The following is a 21,651-nucleotide window of genomic DNA, read 5'->3' on the forward strand; positions in this document are numbered from 1 at the left end:
GGAAGTGAGGAGCATCTCTGCCTGGCCGCCCATCGTCTGGGATGTGAGGAGCCCCTCTGCCCGGCCGCCCTATCTGGGAAGTGAGGAGCGCCTCTGCCCGGCCGCCCATCGTCTGGGAGGAAGTGAGGAGCGCCTCTGCCCGGCTGCCCCATCTGGGAAGTGAGGAGCGCCTCTGCCCGGCCGCCACCCCATATGGGAAGTGAGGAGCGCCTCTGCCTGGCCACTCAGTCTGGGAGGTGAGGAGCGCCTCTGCCCGGCTGCCCCGTCTGGGAGGTGAGGAGTGCCTCTGCCCGGCCGTCACCCCGTCTGGGAGGAAGTGAGGAGCACCTCTGCCCGGCTGCCCCGTCTGGGAGATGAGGAGCACCTCTGCCCGGCCGCCCCGTCTGGGAGGTGAGGAGTGCCTCTGCCCGGCCGCCACCCCGTCTGGGAGGAAGTGAGGAGCACCTCTGCCCGGCCGCCCCCTCTGGGAAGTGAGGAGCGCCTCTGCCTGGCCGCCACCCCGTCTGGGAGGAAGTGAAGAGCGCCTCTGCCTGGCTGCCCCATCTGGGAAGGGACGAGCGCCTCTGCCCAGCTGCCACACCGTCTGGGAAGTGAGGAGCGCCTCTGCCTGGCCACCCCGTCTAGGAGGTGAGGAGCGCCTCTGCCCGGCTGCCCAGTCTGGGAAGTGAGGAGCGCCTCTGCCCAGCCGCCCTGTCTGGGAGGTGAGGAGCGCCTCTGCCTGTCCGCCACCCCGTCTGGGAGGAAGTGAGGAGCGTCTCTGCCCGGCCGCCCCGTCTGGGAAGTGAGGAGCGCCTCTGCCCGGCCGCCCGGTCTGGGAAGTGAGGAGCGCCTCTGCCCGGCAGCCCCCTCTGGGAAGTGAGGAGCGCCTCTGCTCGGCCGCCCCGTCTGGGAAGTGAGGAGCGCCTCTGCCCGGCCGCCCCGTCTGGGAGGTGAGGAGCGCCTCTGCCCGGCTGCCACCCGGTCTGGGAGGAAGTGAGGAGCGCCTCTGCCCGGGCGGCCCCGTCTGGGAAGTGAGGAGCGCCTCTGCCCGGGCGGCCCGGTCTGGGAAGCGAGGAGCGCCTCTGCCCAGGCGGCCCCGTCTGGGAAGCGAGGAGCGCCTCTGCCCGGCCGCCCCGTCTGGGAGGAGAGGAGCGCCTCTGCCCGGGCGGCCCCGTCTGGGAAGCGAGGAGCGCCTCTGCCTGGCCGCCCTGTCTGGGAGGTTATCTCAAAGTTAAAGACAGAACTCTCGTTGATGGGGTTGTTTGTTTTTTTCTTGTAAATTTGTTGGAGTTCATTGTAGATTCTGGATATTAGCCCTTTGTCAGATGAGTAGGTTGCGAAAATTTTCTCCCATTTTGTAGGTTGCCTGTTCACTCTGATGGTAGTTTCCTTTGCTGTGCAGAAGCTCTTTAGTTTAATTAGATCCCATTTGTCAATTTTGGCTTTTGTTGCCATTGCTTTTGGTGTTTTAGACATGAAGTCCTTGCCCATGCCTATGTCCTGAATGGTAATGCCTAGGTTTTCTTCTAGGGTTTTTATGGTTTTAGGTCTAACATTTAAGTCTTTAATCCATCTTGAATTGATTTTTGTATAAGGTGTAAGGAAGGGATCCAGTTTCAGCTTTCTACATATGGCTAGCCAGTTTTCCCAGCACCATTTATTAAATAGGGAATCCTTTCCCCATTTCTTGTTTTTGTCAGGTTTGTCAAAGATCAGATACTTGTAGATATGTGGCATTATTTCTGACGGCTCTGTTCTGTTCCATTGATCTATATCTCTGTTTTGGTACCAGTACCATGCTGTTTTGGTTACTGTAGCCTTGTAGTATAGTTTGAAGTCAGGTAGTGTGATGCCTCCAGCTTTGTTCTTTTGGCTTAGGATTGACTTGGCGATGCGGGCTCTTTTTTGGTTCCATATGAACTTTAAAGAAGTTTTTTCCAATTCTGTGAAGAAAGTCATTGGTAGCTTGATGGGGATGGCATTGAATCTGTAAACCCCATCAACAAGTGGGCGAAGGACATGAACAGACACTTCTCAAAAGAAGACATTTATGCAGCCAAAAAACACATGAAAAAATGCTCACCATCACTGGCCATCAGAGAAATGCAAATCAAAACCACAATGAGATACCATCTCACACCAGTTAGAATGGCAATCATTAAAAAGTCAGGAAACAACAGGTGCTGGAGAGGATGTGGAGAAATAGGAACACTTTTACACTGTTGGTGGGACTGTAAACTAGTTCAACCCTTGTGGAAGTCAGTGTGGCGATTCCTCAGGGATCTAGAAGTAGAAATTCCATTCGACCCAGCCATCCCATTACTGGGTATATACCCAAAGGACTATAAATCATGCTGCTATAAAGACACATGCACACGTATGTTTATTGCCGCATTATTCACAATAGCAAAGCCTTGGAACCAACCCAAATGTCCAACAATGATAGACTGGATTAAGAAAATGTGGCACATATACACCATGGAATACTATGCAGCCATAAAAAATGATGAGTTCACGTCCTTTGTAGGGACATGGATGAAACTGGAAATCATTATTCTCAGTAAACTATCGCAAGAACAAAAAACCAAACACCGCATATTCTCACTCATAGGTGGGAATTGAACAATGAGAACACATGGACACAGGAAGGGGAACATCACACTTTGGGGACTGTTGTGGGGTGGGGGGAGGGGGGAGGGATAGCACTGGGAGATATACCTAATGCTAGATGACAAGTTGGTGGGTGCAGCGCACCAGCATGGCACATGTATACATATGTAACTTACCTGCACATTGCGCACATGTACCATAAAACCTAAAGTATAATAATGATATAATAATAATAATAATAAAAGAAAAAAAAAAAAAGACAGAACTCTCAAGCATCATTAGGATTCCTCACGATTGCTAAGAAACTCCCTTCGAGAAATAGCCAATGTTAATTGTACCTGCTAACTGAACTATGAATATCTAACTAGTCTCAAATAACTCATAATGAGGCGCTATAGATTTGCTTTAAAAATTATGCACAAAATGGTTTGGTGCCGAAAACTTAAGCTTTTCCAGCTGGGAATTTCAGAAGATGGGGGAGAACTTCTACAAGGGAGGGCAGGTACCTGTACATGGAAGGAGCTGAGATGTCTAAAGTCACCCACATTTGTCATTTAAAAAAGTATATATAAATAAAAGATACTATTTTGAAGAAGTATAAAAAAGAAAAAAAAAAAAGAAAATTTTTATGCCACAATGATTTAGCTTTTTAGATAAAGGGTAAACAGATTTATAATCACCTACCAGTAATAATTTAAAGATTCAAGTTGATTGTCTACAAATAAAATATCACTGGCTGATGTGTAAGTTCTGGATTTAACATGACAGTGCATACACTGCATAGGACAGGTACTATACGTATCTGGACACCATAAAGAGTATCGAACACCTGCATTTAAACTACTGAATTAGTATGTACCTCACTTGGCTCAGTAATCCACCTGCACCAAACTCATATCAAAAGTCACTAAATCTCTCATCTACATTATATATATTCTGTAGATACACAACTACAAAATGTACATCCTGTACAAACAGTTTGAATCAACATGAAGTCCCATTGTTTTTGACAATGTACCACAGATGGACATTATCATGGCTAAAATCTATATAATATAGATGAGATTATAAATCTGAAGTTGTAACACTAACAAAAGAAAACCCAGAGCATCTTGGTAAGTCTTGTTTTTATTTTCTTCCTGAGAGTCAGTAGAATGGCAGCTGTATTTTGTTATGTTAGTCCCATATATTTCTGTTAACTTTATTATTTGCAAAAAAAGTTTTGCTTGTATTTGTAGAAAGGTAAAATAATGATTTTTTTGTTAAATATGGAAATCAGTTATGTATGATAAAAAGAAATGTGCTTTTGTTTCTTTGTTCCCAATTAATTTACATTAATTTTAAAATGCATTAAAGCAATAGCAAAGAAAATAAAGAGATGCCATAGAAGTCTCTTTCTCTTCATGTTTGCATGCAGAGATACACTGCTTCCTAAGGATATGTAAGGAGAGATGTGGATTTTAATTTTAGAATCAGATTTTTCAAATGTACTTAAAATATAAGCAGCAAAAATTTTATTAATCTTAAACTCAAGCAAATTCCAATCACAGAAGCAGAACTAATTAAAACATGTTTTAATTGAATATACTTCCTAGGTTTCTCCTAGCAATCCTGTTATCGTTTCGTGATCCACTTGAAGAAATGAAGATACGTGGAAAAACAGTCGTTGCCTGAGATTGCCCTCCATTTTATAAATGCTCCATTTATGCTGAAACAATCTGAATAGACATGGTGCTTTTTGTGCATCTGGTTGGAGGACAGAAACTCCCAAAACTTTTCTATTCAGCTGTTGGATCTGCAACTTGCTGTTGAGCTGTAAATCCACATCAGGAAGCCCAGGTACAAACTGAGAGTTGGCTTCTCCCTGGTAATCTAAACAGATGCTTACTGAGCCTGAAATGCTATTTTCCCACCACCTTCTGCTGACTGCTGCTTTGGCAAAATAAAGATTGGCCACAAATCTACCAACACCACCTCACTTTAAGGCCTGGTATGTCAGCATTCTCCATCATACTCTGAGACATAGTATGTGGGAGACATGACTCTGTAATTAGGAGCTTAAAGTGTTTCAGGGAGACCACATAAATCTAGTGAGAAGTGAATTAGCAATATATGGGAGCATGTAATTTCATGTCAAGGTGGGTGCTGTGAACTTGATTAGTATGTAAGTTAAAGCAACTGGGAGAAGCAGACAGAAAATATAGTTGTTGAGCTGAGTCCTGAGAGAAGGGCAACTGCACCTTCCACCTTCTGCGTGCAGGACTGTCATCAGCACATCTTCCCTATGCTTTCCCATTGCTCATCTTCCTCCAGTGGAAAAGAAAGGGGCCGGGCACAGTGGCTCATGCCTGTAATCCCAGCGTGGTGGCTCACGCCTATAATCCCAGCACTGTGGGAGGCCGAGGTGGGCGGATCACGAGGTCAGGAGATCGAGACCATCCTGGCTAATACGGTGAAACCTCGTCTCAAAATGCAAAAAAAAAAAAAAAAAAAATTAGCTGGGCAGGGTGGCGGGCGCCTGTAGTTCCAGCTACCCGGGAAGCTGAGGTAGGAGAATGGTGTGAACCTGGGAGGTGGAGCTTGCAGTGAGCCCAGATTGCACCACTTCACTCCAGCCTGGGCAACAGAGTGAAATTCCATCTCAAAAAAAGAAAAAACAAAAAAACAAAACAAATAAACAAAGAAAGACAGAAAGGAAAGGGCAAAGTTCACATGCTGAAGCAAGAGGGACTGCTGGACTTAGAAAGGTGGAGAAATAGGTGGGCCCAGGATAATATTGGCGAGAATGCTGCTTTTGGTTGATTTAGTTACAGAGCTCTTGAGCTCATCATGAATAGAAATAGGGTTAATGCAGAGCGGCTATAAGCATAGACTTGGGAGCCAGGCTGATTGGGAATATAAGTCCCAGCTTCACCTTTTATGAGCTCTGTGATCCTGGACACTCCACCTCTTACTATTCAGTTTTCTCATCTGGGAAAAACAGATAACAGTACTTAAATCCTAGGATTCAGAAGAGTTCAAAGATTAACTCAGGTTAAGATAAGTGAAACAAGGGAGAAGCAACTATTCAGACAAGAAATAAAAGGAAATTGACAAGACAAGGATTTCAATTTGAATCTAAGAATCATTTAGGGTATCTGTTACAATTTTAGATTCCCAGGCCTCAGCCCCAGGAATTGAGATTCATTAGTTCTGGGGCCCAAAAGGCTGTTTTATAAAAATAAACTTACAAAAAGTCACCAAAATAACTCAGTTTCTGTATGCCCTTACCAGTTCCCCACTAATGTGAACATCTCGTGTTGACATGGTACATTTGTTAAAACTAAAAAGTCAAGGTTGACACATTACTACTAACTCCAGACTTCATCAGGTTTTCCACTCATGTTCTGTACCTGTCCCAGGAACAAATCCAGGATACCACACTGCATTTAGAGAAGCTGCATTTTTCACAAGCTCTTTCAGCTGATAAGAGGGAGGTGGGTGGGGATCACATCTTGAAAAACACCGGGACCTTTAGAGGAATGAACCAAAATTGCTGCGTCCTCAAGTTGGGGAGGTGAAATGCAATTTTGAAGAGGAGAATTGGTGGAGGAGATGAATATAGAAGGCTGATTTTAGAGGTAGAGATGGAATCCTCTCCATTAGATGAGAGGGTGTTACCTTCAGAATAAGGAATTAATGCCAGAGAAAATAGATTTTGGAAGGAAGGGGTACAACCTCATACTCAGGCTAGATTGAGAATACACGAGTAGGGTTGTGAGTAGGTCAGAATCAGAAAGTGCAGCAAATTGGGAGCAGGTGTTTCAGAGAACGCACACAGAGGGCTCACATAAGGGAATTACAAGGGGTCAGTTAGCTTGTGAGCTACATACAACCTGCATGTTCCAGAACCTGGTGCTAATGCTTTGGCAGTGGGTCACAATGACAAACATCAAGCACTGCCACATTGGAAAGTAGCAGAAAAGGTAAGGGTGAGGCTGGGATAATTGATTTTGTTTATGGAGGGTTTTAAGGGTCTTGGGTGAAACAGGGGCTGGAAGAAGAGGTGGATAAAACACTTGAAGCTCTGCTTGTGAGTCAGTTGTCACACTGAGGAGACACAGCAGTCACCAGCTTGAGGTGACAGGTAAAGGTTTGTAGAATTGAGAAGGTGAAGATGAAGCAATATATTTTTTTAAGAAGCAAGCAGCCTATTTTGGGAATCCATAGAGGTCTTTTGAAGTAGATACTACTCATATTTTACTAAAGACCTTAGGTTCTGGGACTATCACTGAGTTTTCCTAATCACAGTCCAATTGCTCAGCTTCCTAACACCAGTTATAAGAGTCACCTAACTTGTTCTTTTTTAGAGAATGTTAACCATTTTCCAATGGACTCAAGATTCTTATAATGTCTATACCATTTTTCTTTACCAGTTAGTTGTTCTTTCTGTACCCTAGAAATCCTAAACCACAAGCTGATATTCTTTAAATTTCACATTAAGTACATGTTCTGTCACTTGCCAAATGCATTTAAAAGAGTTCAATAGACGCAAGGCGCAGTGGCTCACGCCTGTAATTCCAGCATTTTGGGAGGCCGAGGTGGGCGGATCACAGGGTCAGGAGTTCGAGACCAGCCTGTAGTGGGCACATGTAGTCCCAGCTACTTGGGAGACTGAGACAGGAGAATCGCTTGAACCCGGGAGGTAGAGGTTGCAGTGAGCTCAGATTGCACCACTGCACTCCAGCCTGGGCGACAGAGCTAGACTCCGTCTCAAAAAAAAAAAAAAAAAAAAAGATAGACCTCAGTAGAAATTGCCTTAGAAATCTGTGTCCTAAGTGGGCGAAGGACATGAACAGACACTTCTCAAAAGAAGACATTTATGCAGCCAAAAAACACATGAAAAAATGCTCACCATCACTGGCCATCAGAGAAATGCAAATCAAAACCACAATGAGATACCATCTCACACCGGTTAGAATGTCAATCATTAAAAAATCAGGAAACAACAGGTGCTGGAGAGGATGTGGAGAAATAGGAACACTTTTACACTGTTGGTGGGACTGTAAACTAGTTCAACCATTGTGGAAGTCAGTGTGGCGATTCCTCAGGGATCTAGAACTAGAAATACCATTTGACCCAGCCATCCCATTACTGGGTATATACCCAAAGGACTATAAATCATGCTGCTATAAAGACACATGCACACGTATGTTTACTGCGGCATTATTCACAATAGCAAAGACTTGGAACCAACCCAAATGTCCAACAATGATAGACTGGATTAAGAAAATGTGGCACATATACACCATGGAATACTATGCAGCCATAAAAAATGATGAGTTCATGTCCTTTGTAGGGACATGGATGAAATTGGAAATCATCATTCTCAGTAAACTATCGCAAGAACAAAAAACCAAACACTGCATATTCTTACTCATAGGTGGGAAGTGAACAATGAGAATATATGGACACAAGAAGGGGAACATCACACTCTGGGGACTGTTGTGGGGTGGGGGAGGGGGGAGGAATAGCATTGGGAGATATACCTAAAGTATAATAATAATAATAAAAAAAAGAAATCACAAAAAAAAAAAATTCTCAGAATATTTAAAAAAAAAAAAAAAAAAAAAAGAAAAGAAAACTGTGTCCTAGGGGGCAGGTTTCAATGAAGGGCTCCTAGATCTTTTGCATTGCTCGCTGGCACAATGTTGGGCCCAACTGGGTAATAAGTGTCTGGCCATTAGACTTAAGGTCATCTAATCCTTAACTTGATAGATCCTGGGTGTTCTCTACAAATTTGCATAGAAACTAGCACTTACCTGGGAGATTTCTCTGCCAGCTGTCAAAGATGTAGTTCCATATTCAAGGGTGCAGTGTGAGGAAATAATGAAGCCACAGAAATCTTAAATGTGGCTAGGGAAAGGGCTGGGTGATGAAAGATTCTAGCTAACCAGCACACTGCAGCAAAATTAGTTTCCAGAAACACTGCATAACCTGAATACTGAATCAAGAGTAATTTGGCTTTTGGTTAAGATGGGCTTTGGCATTTTTTTTTTCGAGACGGAGTTTCTCTCTTGTTGCCCAGGCTAGAGTGCAATGGCGCAATCTTGGCTCACCACAACCTCCACCTCCCAGGTTCAAGCAATTCTCCTGCCTCAGCCTCCTGAGTGCTGGGATTACAGGCATGCACCACCATGCCCGGCTAATTTTAAATTTTTAGTAGAGATGGGGTTTCTTCATGTTGAGGCTGGTCTCAAACTCCTGACCTCAGGTGATCCACCTGCCTCGGCCTCCCAAAGTGCTGGGATTACAGACGTGAGCCACCGTGGCCGGCCGGCATGTTTTTTTTAAACCAAGGAATAGTGTATTTGGAAATGTGGGAAAACTACATCAAAAAACTAAACCTTGAGTTGTAATAAAATCAGGATTTAGTGTTGCTTGATTTCAGTAATGTATGGGCATCTAGGTTACATAAAAAGAAATGTGAATAAAAGACCAGAATAAAATTTCTCTGGAAACATTGAGCCCTAAGATTAGGTAGTTCATCTTGGAATAAACTATATAAAACTGCCAATAGGCAACTGCTTTTGTGCTACAAAAATGGCCATTTCATTTGGCTCCAATACATATTTCAGATCTTTGTCTTTTCCTTGTAATGAAGATGTAAAAGTTTTAGTTCACACTCTACTAGAGTAAAATTTCACTGGGGTCTGTATTACAAACGTTAAAATAACCCAAAAAGTCAAAGTAAATTTGAGCTTTGGTACTCAGATAATCCTTTTCATAGTCTTATGTTAAAGAACTTATCTTTCCCAGGTATCAAACTCTAAGAAAACTTCCATAGTTACCACCTACTAGCAACTTAGTTTCCTTGCCCCATAACATTTGTCAGAGAACCTGCTCAGTTTCAGTGACATTTATATTCTTATTCTAAGTTGACCCAATTTTTCATTTATCTAAATGATTGTATTCCCTTCTAGAATGCAAGCCAAAGGACAGAACAATGTTAATGTTCCTTATTCTATTGATTTACTCTTTTTTTTGAGACAAAGTCTTGCTGTGTCGCCCCAGGCTGTAGTGTAGGCATGATCATGGCTCACTGCAACCTCTGCCTCCCAGATTCAAGCAATTCTCGTGCCTCAGTCTCCCGAGGAGCTAGGACCATAAAAGGTTGCCACCATGCTTGGCTAATTTTTGTATTTTTAGTAGAGAGGGGATTTTGCCATGTTGGCCAGGCTGGTCTTCAACTGCTGGGTTCAAGTGATCTGCCTGCCTCAGCCTCCTAAACCGCTGGGATTACAGGCGTGAGCCAGTGCGCCTAGCCCTGACTTACTCTTGAAGTCATGAATTTATGTCCAGTGTCCTTCTGTCAAACTGCTTTTTAAATCTTTGACCACTCATATATGTCAGGACTTCTACTTAGTTAATGGCGTATTATAAGGTGCAAACAATCTTATAAACAAGGATTCATCATACACTTTTTCTTCTAAGTTTAATAGAGATCATTAATTCTAGTTTGCAATTTATCAAGATAAGGTGATAAGTTGAAGATTTTACCTTAGGTACTAAATAATTAAAATGGATAAAAATACACCAATATTATCAGGATTTAGTGAGGATCACTGAAGTTGAGTGGTTAGAATTTTAATTCTAAAAAAAACCAACAGTGATTTATTTTTAACTAAAATGTAAACTTGAAAACAGTGTGCTAAAGTCAAATTATGTGGTTTAAGTCACCCTCTGTACAGCAACTTTAATTCTACTTTCTGTACTTCCATTTTGTTTCTGTGTAACTGAAAACTTCAAACACTCTCGTTCTAATTCTACACTATTCCTGGAAATCCTTTCTCTTTGGTATATTTATCTAATTTCATATTCTAATGTGTTTTTCCTCTCAGACACAATAATCAACTATTCAAAGATGCCATCTAATGCACTATGCCACTAAGTATTGTGGCCAGAGAGTTATTTTAGGTGCAATAAATTATCTTAAAATTGAGGGCCGGGCATGGTGGCTCATGCCTGTAATCCTAGCACTTTGGGAGGCCAAGGCGGGTGAATTGCCTGAGGTCAGGAGTTCGAGACCAGCCTGGGCCACACAGTGAAACCCGGTCTCTACTAAAATACATAAAATCAGCCGGCCGTGGCGGCATGCGCCTGTAGTCCCAGCCACTTGGGAGGCTGAGACAGGAGAATTGCTTGAACCCGGCAGGCACAAGTTGCAGTGAGCCAAGGTTGCGCCACTGCACTCAAACCTGGGCAACAGAGCTAGACTCCATCTCAAAAAAAAAAAAAGAGAAAACAAATATTACATCTTAAATACAGGCATGAATTAAACCAACTTGCGTATGGTCAAGGCAACTTACAAAAATGCTTTAAGACATATCAAGACTGATATAAACCATTTAAGTTAGGCAGAGATGCAACACTATGGGAATAGAAGTGTTATAAACACACTCGCCACATTTTAATTAGTTTACTAGGTTTTCTTTTAATATAAACATGAGAAATGAAAACCACATCAATTGTAGCATTTATTTTGAAAATAAAACTGCAATCAATACTCCAGTCTCTAAGCTCTGCATTCCATAAATGATACGTTTTCAGGAGGTAGGATTCTGAAGGTTTATGGAAGTTCTTTTTAAATAGCAGGACATGAAATATGATACCTGCACCCAGTCTAACATGTGGGATAATAAAATGTATTACATCACCTACTACTATTAGGGTCCAATTCCTTCTAATTTGTTACACATGAATTAACACAGATCCTCCTCTTTATCACATCTAGGGAAAATAATTTGAGGTGATCAATGCAGATAAAAGCCTTGCAAAGAGCTACTTTACAAGAGAAAAGGGCACTTTATAAAAACACAAGAATTCCAAAAGTCTTAGTGTAATTTTAAGCTTTGATACTTGTAGAAGTAACAATGCTACAAACATTTACAAAACATCATTGAAAAGCTTGTTGTATTTCTTTTACGTTTATTTAGTTTTGCCATGTTTTAAAGTGACAGTGTCTCATTATGCTGCCAAGGCTGGAGGGCAATAGCTATTTACAGGCACAATCACAGTGCACTGCAGCCTCCAAGGCTAGGCCTCAAGTGATCATTTAAGCCTCATGAGTAGCTGGGACTACAAGCATGCCTAGCTCCTGAGTATTAAGCTTTTAATTTATTGTTTCAGTCCTTCTTGCAGATAGCAGATATTGACTGAAACAAAAGGTTAAAAGTTTAACATTCAAATTCTGCAAAATAAAGCCAGAGGCAGTGGTACACACCCATGGTCCCAGCTACTTGGTAGGCTGACATGGGAACATTGCTTGAGGCCAGGATTTTCAGCTGTGGTGTGCTATGATTGTGTCTCTGATTAATCATTGCACTGTAGCTTGGGCAATATAGTGAGGCATCATCTATTAAAAATAAAAAGAAGAAATACAATTACACTTTCAAATGATATTTTGTAAAGATTTACAGCATGTATACATATGCTGCAGTCCTCTGGGGGGCCCAGGCACACTATATTAAAGCTAAAAACTGCCCTGAAACTTTCAGGACACCTTGTATTTTATTATTTTTATATAACCACTGGATCACCATGTTGCTTGGCACTATGAAAACATCTTTGAATACATTTACTTAACTATAAGAAAATTTACCAGCAAATGAGAACCATTATAGTTCATAAGAAATACACCATAGAGCTTCATAAAAGTAGATAATCAATAACCAATACTTTCTCTTTTTATGACCCCCAAACATGCTAAACTGCTAATAAGAAGGGCTTACAAAGGATATGAATGGCAAATGTTATTTGGCAGCTTTTGCTTGATGATTGCCAGTAACTGTAGCTTCCATGGTAAAAGTAGGAAGGAAGAGCCCTTCCATACCTGACAATGCTGGGACTGCTCCTAGTGGCTTTAGGAGTTGTTAGACTCCCATGTTTTAACAGTGATACTGCACTGATTCCAAATGCATATGCAGGAATATTGGAGAAAAGAAAAAAACATGAAAGAAACAGACAAGTTATCTTTAAAATCTAAAAAGTTAAACTATTGTTTTAAAAGCCTTATATAGTTTACAGCTATCAGCCCACACACTAAGCAAATATGTGTGTGTGGGCAGGAGTCTTCACTTTGGAGTGGTTTTTATAACTCTGTTTACATTAAACAGGACAGAAGAGTGTAAGAGTGTGTTGTTGCCCTGACAAGGTCCCATTCTTTACTACGAAGTACAATCTTAGTTGTCCTTGAGTTAACTTGAATTGAGGTGTTTCTTCTTTTGAAAATACCAATCTTTCTAGTTCTTTAGCAGGAGAGTTCGTATTTTCCTGTCTTTTTTGATGAGGGGTTCAGATGTTACATTACTCCTCATTTCTTCCTTCAGGAGAGGATGGCCTTAGCACGCTGAAGATGAATTAAATCATCAGCACTCAAAGACCCATTCTTGGCAGCACTATAGAAAACTCTGTCTTGTTCCATCCTTGAAAAAGCCTAAGAATGTCAAATAGAAAAAAGGTACAATTTTAAAAAGGTTTCCGACCTTTTAACAATCACCACTGATGATAAACCACACATGCAAACTCCTTTAGATAGTTCAGTTACAGCTACTTTTTTGTTTTTTGTTTTTTGTTTTTTTTTTTGAGAAGGAGTCCCAGGCTGGAGTGCAATGGCACAATCTCGGCTCACTGCAACCTCCGCCTCCCAGGTTCAAGCAATTCTCTACGTCAGCCTCCCGAGTAGCTGGGATTACAGGCGCCTGCTAACATGCCCAGCTAATTTTCACATTTTTAGTAGTGACGGGGTTTCACCATCTTGGCCAGGCTGATCTTGAACTCCTGACCTCGTGATCCATCCACCTCGGACTCCCAAAGTGCTGGAATTACAGGCATGAGCCACCGCGCCCGGCCCAGTTATAGCTACTTTGGCTGAAGTTTACACTGCCAAGTTCTGTCAACTCATTAAGGTAATCTCAGGGCTAGACTGCTGGAGCAAAGGGGAACTTGTTTTATTAAGTTACTTAAAAATTGGGCTCCCAAAGATGTCACAGTATTGTGACAGGCTTCTAAGAGCAGTATCATGTTACCTGTGCACTTGTTCCTTAAACATAATGAATGTACACTTTTGCAAAAAGTTAGTTTATTAATCTATTCAAACTCTACCCAATCTACAGTAGTTATTATACACTCAAAGCAAATTTTAACGATGCAGGCATGTGCTGGATTGTATTGGAACATCAAAGAAGTCTAATGACTCAAGCATCAAAAGGCACTACTTCACTTGTACATTAATTATGATAGAAAATGTATTATTTTAAAATACTTCCAAGGTACCACAGAATGTGCCTATTTTAAATGTTCATCCTTGTCAGCTGTAAGTCTGCTGTGTACTTACCAAAAGTCACAAACCATAAATATTACTTTGTCTCATAAAAGTTATCATTTCCAGTAAAATCCCATGTACTTCCCGCATCCAGTATTTGAGACACGCATAACTTATACAGTCTAAGTGCAGGTCTCTTGGCTTAGGCACTAATGCTGTGTCTAACAAACCCATGGGACTGACTGCACTGTGGTATATACAGTAGAAAATGACGTAAATTTGCAAACTAAGTAATAAAAAATAGTCAAGAGTGGTAAGTGCATTATATATGTAGACACTGCTCAGAATACAATAACAAGAAATCATTTATATATGATTATTTGAAAGGGTAAAGGTTCAAAAGGGAAAGATTACAAACGAATTAAATTTGATTAAAATATTCTGAATTATGCTCACAAAAGAGAAGATAATATCTATAATTTTCAAATGATGTGGATCCTTGTAAAAACCATAAAAGATGCAGGAAGTAGAATGCCAAAAAGGTAATAAGCTCTTCAGTATGTTAGTTAATTTTGAAGCTTTCCATTTTTCTAATCACTACTTAATATGACCTAGTCACAGATGTTGGCATTGGTGTTTGACTGAAAACCCACTTAGTAACTTCGTAGCCTTACCTCCAGCTTCCATGCTCTTTCTCTGTCAAGAAGATAAACTGGTGAATACAGGCCGTTGTTGTGTGCCAAGGTGCGAAGATCGAAGTAGAATGTGCTATAAACACTGCTAGTAATGTTGACATTATAATTAATTAGCTTCAAGAATTTCCTTTCCAACTCATTCCTGGGGAAGGAGAAACACAACAAAACCAACACAGGACAATGTTAGTTCAAAAACATTATTCTTGTGTAAGAAATGTGGTAAAGGCACCATGTGCTCTAGTTTATTAGAACACATGAAAGAACTCACACTGTACAGAACCCTATCGATCTAAGAAATACAAGAAAGCATGCAACTTTCCCAGTTCTCTTTGAGAACTTAGAAAAACAAAAACAACATGAATGTAAAAACTGGGTTAATAACTTGATTTTCTCACAGCTTTCAAAGACATATTTGAATTTAATATGGAGAAAAATGACATAATCTTAAGAAACAAGTAAAGCCTTCAGCTTTTTCATTTCTTTGAAAACATGAAAGGATTCAATGGAGAAAACCCTTGTAAATACAAACATCCATGGTAAGGCTTTCGGTTTTTCGAGTTCCACATGAACAACAGAACTCATTTCTGAAATAAAACCTGTGAATGTATAGAATGTGGAAATGCCTTCATTTACGTGATATTTACTCCAAGACCCATGATAACACACACTGTAGACGGACCTTACAAATTAAGAAAGCACACTAGATTTGAACCCTAGTAGATTACCAAATTCAGAAAAGTTTTCAGTTTTAACAATTTCTTCAACATTTATATGAAAATTTTGCCTACAGGAAAATCCTCTCAGTGTTCTGAAATTGGAGAGCCTGATGCAAACTGATTATGGCATAATCTTTAAAAATGTGCATAAGTAAATGTTATACTACTTATAAATATTTGGTTTCTCAGTGATTCTTCATTTGAAAGGGTCTCTGTCCTTACTTCCACTTCTTTTGCAAGAAAACACTGAGGTCAAAATTTTGTAGATACTCCTTAAACAATATTAAATGAATTTAATAGGCAGTGTTTTTTTGTTAAGTCAGTTAATAAAATTTTTCTGTTTATTTAAAAATATCACACTGAGCTACTAGAATAGCTCCAAATTCTTTTTTGAAACAAATACAGGCTATGCAGGTGGATTCCTACACTAATGTCCAAACAGGGCACAGCTGCTTGCAGTCCATTCTGGATCCAGCACCCCAAGTTTGGGATGAGGAGAAAGGGGACAGCCTTCTCTGCACTCATGCAGCTGACTCAGGTCTCATTCTTGAGGGTTCCATTGCACAACTCAGACTCCATGCTCACTCCCAAGGCACCGCAATAGTGATCAGATGACAGAAATGATGGATGCCATTTATTAGCTGTCACTATTACGGGGCAGGAATACTCTTTACACTTCAGGCGGTAGAAGGATCAAAGAGAAACACCTTGGCTAGACTAAACCCATTTTATGACAAGACTTTTGGTAGGGCGCTGGCCTTACACAGTGTTTCTCCTAAGTTGGAAATGAAACCCCAAGGTGCTCAGCACCTGTCACTCCTGGCCAGAACTGAGTGTGGGGATGAGTAGAATGCAGTGAGAGGGGAACAGGCTGGGAGCAGCCCTCTGCCAAGTGATTATTCAGCTGTCCCGGCAGAAGATTTTTGTTTGTTTGTTTGTTTTGAGACAGGTTCTTGCTCTGTCGCTCAGGCTACAGTTCAGTGGCACGATCCTAGCCTTTCAAGTAGCTGGGACTACAGGTTCATGCCACTTAGCTGGGCTATTTTTTAAAAATTCTTTTTGTAGAGACAGGGTCTCACCTGTTGCCCAGGCTGGTGTTAAACTCCTGTGATTAAGTGATACTCCCACCTTGGCCTCCCAAAGTGCTGGGATTACAGACATGAGCCACTGTGTCCAGCACTTTGTCAAATGTTTAAATAAATATAAAACTAGAGTAATCTTACCACTTTCATAGTAATCCCCATAAAGACTTAACTGTATAAAAACAATTAATACCTCAACAACATATTTGGTTTCTTGGTTTTAAAGTTTTATCCATTGGCTAAGTCAACAAATGCTTGATGTTCTCTGGTATGCAAAGCAGTTAGGATATAAGCAGATAGGTGGTTTTCTCATTTGTTTAACTGAAAACCCCACTGAAACTACTTCTAACATTAGTTTCCTATTCATATAACCATAAGACTATAGGAATGTAAATCAGATAATGCTTTAATAATCAGCTAATCAGGAGTTAATTTACTATAGGAATATATGCACTTCATAATCTCTTATGTTTTTCCACAAACATATGTTAAATGTGTAAAATATAGTATTTTATATAATTAACATGTTTATTAATAAAGGCTTAGTTATTGAGGAAAACCATTATGCCTACAGGATATGTATCTTCTTAGTTTTTTGTTGTTTTTTAAATGGCTAATAGCATACCCTTTACAGGCACAGCAAATTTTCTGAATAGGAGCTGCACAGTTTAACTTATATGTATGTATGTATGTATATATGTATGTATGTATGTGTGTGTACATATATATATACATATAAAATCCTCATAGCTTAGCTCCCACCTATAAGTGAGAACACATGATATTTGGTTTTCCATTCTTGAGTTACTTCACTTAGAATAATGGCATCCAGCTCCATCCAGGTTGCTGCAAAGGCCATCATTTCATTCTGTTTTATGGCTCAGCAGTATTCCATGGTGTATATATTCCACACTTTCTTTATCTGCCCATTCGTTGATGGGCATTCCATATTTTTGCAATTGCAAACTGTGCTGCTATCAACATGCATGTGCATGTGTCTTTTTCATACGACTTCTTTTGCTTCGGGTAGATACCTAGTGTGAGATTGCTGGATTGAATGGCAATACTGTTTTCCATAGTGGTTGTACTAGTTTACATTCCTATCAGCAGTGTAAGTGTTCCCTTTTCACCAAATCCATACCACCATGTACGATTTTTCAATTTTTAAATTATGGCCATTCTTGCAGGAGTAAGGTGGTATCACACTGTGGTTTTCATTTGCATTTCCCTGAGAATTAGTGATGTTTCTGAAGGAAAATATATTCTAACAAGACAAACAGATGTTGAAAAGTTTTAAGAAAAATCTGATAAACACTAACTTTTAAATGGTTCAATTTACGGTCCAAAAGAGATCTTTACAATCAACAGCAGAGGGACAAGATAAATGTACATTACACACTTTGTTGCAATGTTTTACATTTTCTAAAAATCGTCAACAAAGCTCCTGTTCAGAGCACAGATCAGGGTGCTTCTGCGTTCACAAACAGCATTGTGTAGAACTGCAGCTGGCTTCTGCCACCACTGCTTCTGGAGCTCACATCTGTGGAAACCTGAACATTTCTCTGTGTATTCTCTGACCTTGTAATTAGAACTAGAGCCCCACTGGATTAGCTGCAGGTTTTAGAACAATTTAGCTGCCATTATAGTGGAGCCAAGTGTTCATAATTACAAATTTTGCTCCCTTCAAGAAACCAGTTTACAGACTGATGACAGTAGTGATTAAGAGCACTTTAGCTTCTGCAACTTTCAAAGTACTTCTATTTGTTTCAAATTCATTTTCTTTTACATCCTTTGCTAAAATGGCTACTAGCAATATCACCGTGACAACTCAGTTTCTACTATTTAGCAAAGCAGTAATTTAGCAGCCATTTCAAAACCAACCGACCATCACTAGTGAGTCTCTTCTTAGTCACAAGAATCCTCAATTCACTGGTAAATATACAGTGTAGTAATTCTGAATGAAAGTCTTTAAAAATGTTTTTGGGGTATATTATAGGTGTATATATTTATGTGGTATATAAAATATTTTGATGACTACAATGTGTAATAATCACATCAGAGTAAATGAAGTATCCATCATGCCTCAAGCATACCTTTGTTTTACAAATAATTCAATTACACTCTTTTAGTTACTGTAAAATGTACAATTAAATAATTCTTGAGTGTTGTCACCCTGTTGTGCTATCAAATACTAGATCTTGTTTATTCTTTCTAACTATATGTGTGTACCTATTAACCATTACCCCCTACTCCTCATCCCCCATATTACTTTTACCAGCCTCTGCTAACAGTTCTCCTACTCTATATCTTCATGAGTTAAATTGTTTGAGGCCGGGCACAGTGGCTCACACCTGTAATCCCAGCACTTTGGGAGGCTGAGGCGGGTGGATCATGAGGTCAGGAGTTTGAGATCAGCCTGGCCAGCATGGTGAAACCCCATCACCACTAAAAATACAAAAATTATCCAGGCATGGTGGCATGAGCCTGTAATCCCAGCTACTCGGGAGGCAGAGGTAGAAGAATCGCTTGACCCCAGGAGGTGGAGGTTGCAGTGAGCCGACATAGCGCCGCTGCACTCCAGCCTGGGTGACAGAGCAAGACTCCATCTCAAAAAACAAAACAAACAAAAGAAAACTGTCTTAATTTTTAGTTCCCACAAATAAGTGGGAACACGTAAAGTTTGTTTTTACATGCCTGGCTTATTTCATTCAACATTTCCATCCATGTTCTTGCAAATACTAAGATCTCATTCTCTTTTACAGTTGAATAGTACTTCATTGTGTATATGTACCACATTTTCTTTAGCCACTCTTCTGTTGATGGACACTCGGAATGCTTCCAAATCTTGGCTGTTGTGAATAGTGCTGCAGTATACATGAGAGCGCAGGTATCTCTCTGATATACTGATTTCCTTTCTTTTGGGTATATACCCAGCAGTAGGATTGCTGGATCATACGGTAGCTCTATTTTTAGTTTTGAGGAACTCCAAAACGTTTCTCCATAGTGGCTGTACTTAAATTACATTCCCACTAACCATGTATGAGGGTTACCTTTTCTCTGTATCCTCACCAGCGTTTGTTATTGGCTATCTTTAGAATAAAGGCCATTTTAAGTGGCGTGAGATGATCTCTCATTGTAATTTTGATTTGCATTTCTCTGAAGATCAATGATATTGATGTTGAGTATCTTTTCATATACCTATCTGCTATTTGTATGCCTTTCTTAGTTTTGAAACAGGGTCTCACTTTGTCACTCAGGTTGGAGTGCAGTGGCACAATCACAGCTCACTGCAGCCTCAATCTCCCAGGCTCAGGTAACTTTTGCACCTAAGCCTCCCCAACAGCTGAAACCACAGGCACGTGTCATCATGCCTGGCTAATGTGTCCTCTTTTGAGAAATGCCTATTCAGATATTTTGCCCAGTTTAGAAATCATATTAGATTTTTTTCTATGGAGTTCTTTGAGCTTCTTAAATATTCTGGTAATTAATCCCTTGTCAGATAGTTTTCAAATATCTTCCCCCATTCTGTGTGTTGTCTCTTCACTTAGTTGATTGTTTCCTTTGCTGTGCAGAAGCTTTTTAACTTGATGTGACCTAATTTGCCCATTTTTGCTTTGGCTGCCTGTGCTTATGAAATATTCAAGAAATATTTGCTGAGTCCAGTATCCCAGAGAGTTTTCCCAATGTTTTATTTGTTTCATATTTCAGGTCTTAGATTTAAATTTTTTTAATTTTTAATGTTTTAAAAAATAGAGACAGAATCTCACTGGTTTGCCCAGGCTGGTATTGAACTACTGGGCTCAAGCAATTCTTCTATCTCGGCCTTCCAAAGTGCTGGGATTACAGGCATAAGCCACCGCACCCAGTTGAGATTTAAATCTTTAATCCATTTTGATTTGATTTTTGTATAAGGTGAGAAATAGAGGTCTAGTTTCATTCCTCTGCATATGAATATCCAGTTTTCCCAGCACCACTTATTGACGAGACTGTCATTTCCCCATTGTATGTGCTTGGTACCTTCGTTGACAATGAGTTCACTGTAGATGTAGAAACTGGTTTCTGGGTTTTCTATTCTGTTCCATTGGTTGATGTGTCTGTTTTTATGCCAGTGTCATGCTGTTTTGGTTACTATAGCTATAGAGTATAATTTGAAATCAGATAATGTGATTCCTCCAGTTTTGTTTGTTTTTTGCTCAGGGTAGCTTCGGATATTCTGAGTCTTTTGTAGTTACATATAAATTTTAGAATTCATTTTTTATTTCTATTTCCGTAAAGAATGTCATTTTTTTTTTTTTTTCAGACTTGTGGAGGTACCACATTGGTGGTCTGAGATCAGACCTGAAGGAATTCTCTGGGTTAGCAGACAGGGACTCACTTCTTCTCTTACTTTCCCACAAATGAAGTCTCTCTCTCTCTGTGCTAGGCTGCCTGGGGCTCAGAGAGGAGCAATGCAAGTACTCCTGTGGCCACCACCTCTGGGACAGCACTAGGTCTGAAGCTGGCACAGCACTGTGGTGGGCCAAGGCCCACTGTAACACCTACCTGCTGCCACCTATTTCACTCAAGGCCCTGGGGCTCTACAATTAGCAGGTAGTGAAGCCAGCCAGGCTTCTGTCCTTCCCTTAAGTGCAGTAAGTTCTCCTGGTCCCTGGATGGGTTCAGAGGTGCTGTCTGGGAGCCAGGGCTGGAGTCATAAACCTTAGACATCTACCTGGTGTTCTGCTCTACCATGGCTGAGCTGGCACTGAATCCACCAGGCAAATCCATTCCCACTGTTCCCTCCCCTTTCCCCAGGCAGAGTAGTCTGTCCCCACGTATATCGTCAACACAGTCCCATGGGGATTACTGTCAGGTCACCACTGATTCTCACTCAATGCCCAAGTGCTCTCAGTCAACTTGTGGTGAATGCTGCCTGGCCTGAAACTCACTCTTCAGGGCAGTGGGCTCCCCTCTGGCCCAGGGTAGGTCCAGAGATGCCATCCAAGAGCCAAGGCCTGAATCGGGGACTCCAACAGTCCACTTGGTGCTCTTCTCCACTGTAGCTGAGCTGGTATCTAAGCTCAAGAAAAATCCTCTTAACTCTTCCCTCAGCTTTTCTCAAGCAGAGAGAGTCTCTCCTCACAGCCACCACAGCTGGGAATGTGCTGGGTCACACCTGCAGCCAGCACATCTCTGAGTCTCACTCGAGGCCCATGGTATATACTATCTGGTCACCACTGATGATTCTTCAGGGCCCAAGGGCTCTTTCATCAGAAAGTGATGAATCC

At 40.9% G+C, this 21,651-nt stretch overlaps 1 protein-coding gene across 4 annotated transcripts in view; it reads right to left on the reverse strand.

Annotated features, from left to right (window-relative positions):
• Positions 1-12,119: 12,119 nt before the first annotated feature.
• Positions 12,120-21,651, reverse strand: part of LOC129048443 (cyclin-Y-like protein 2) — a 35,885-nt gene continuing 26,353 nt past the window's right edge. For all 4 annotated transcript variants that reach the window (XM_054523251.2, XM_054523253.2, XM_054523250.2 and 1 more), the window contains 2 exons: positions 14,566-14,728; positions 12,120-13,063 (listed from right to left, as the gene is read on the reverse strand). In XM_054523251.2, coding sequence (XP_054379226.2) covers positions 12,953-13,063; positions 14,566-14,728 — 274 coding nt within the window. In that variant the 3' untranslated portion in view covers positions 12,120-12,952. The remainder of the gene's footprint in view (positions 13,064-14,565; positions 14,729-21,651) is intronic.

This window comes from Pongo abelii, chromosome 8 (genome assembly GCF_028885655.2).
Source record: "Pongo abelii isolate AG06213 chromosome 8, NHGRI_mPonAbe1-v2.0_pri, whole genome shotgun sequence".
Classification (NCBI taxonomy): domain Eukaryota; kingdom Metazoa; phylum Chordata; class Mammalia; order Primates; family Hominidae; genus Pongo; species Pongo abelii.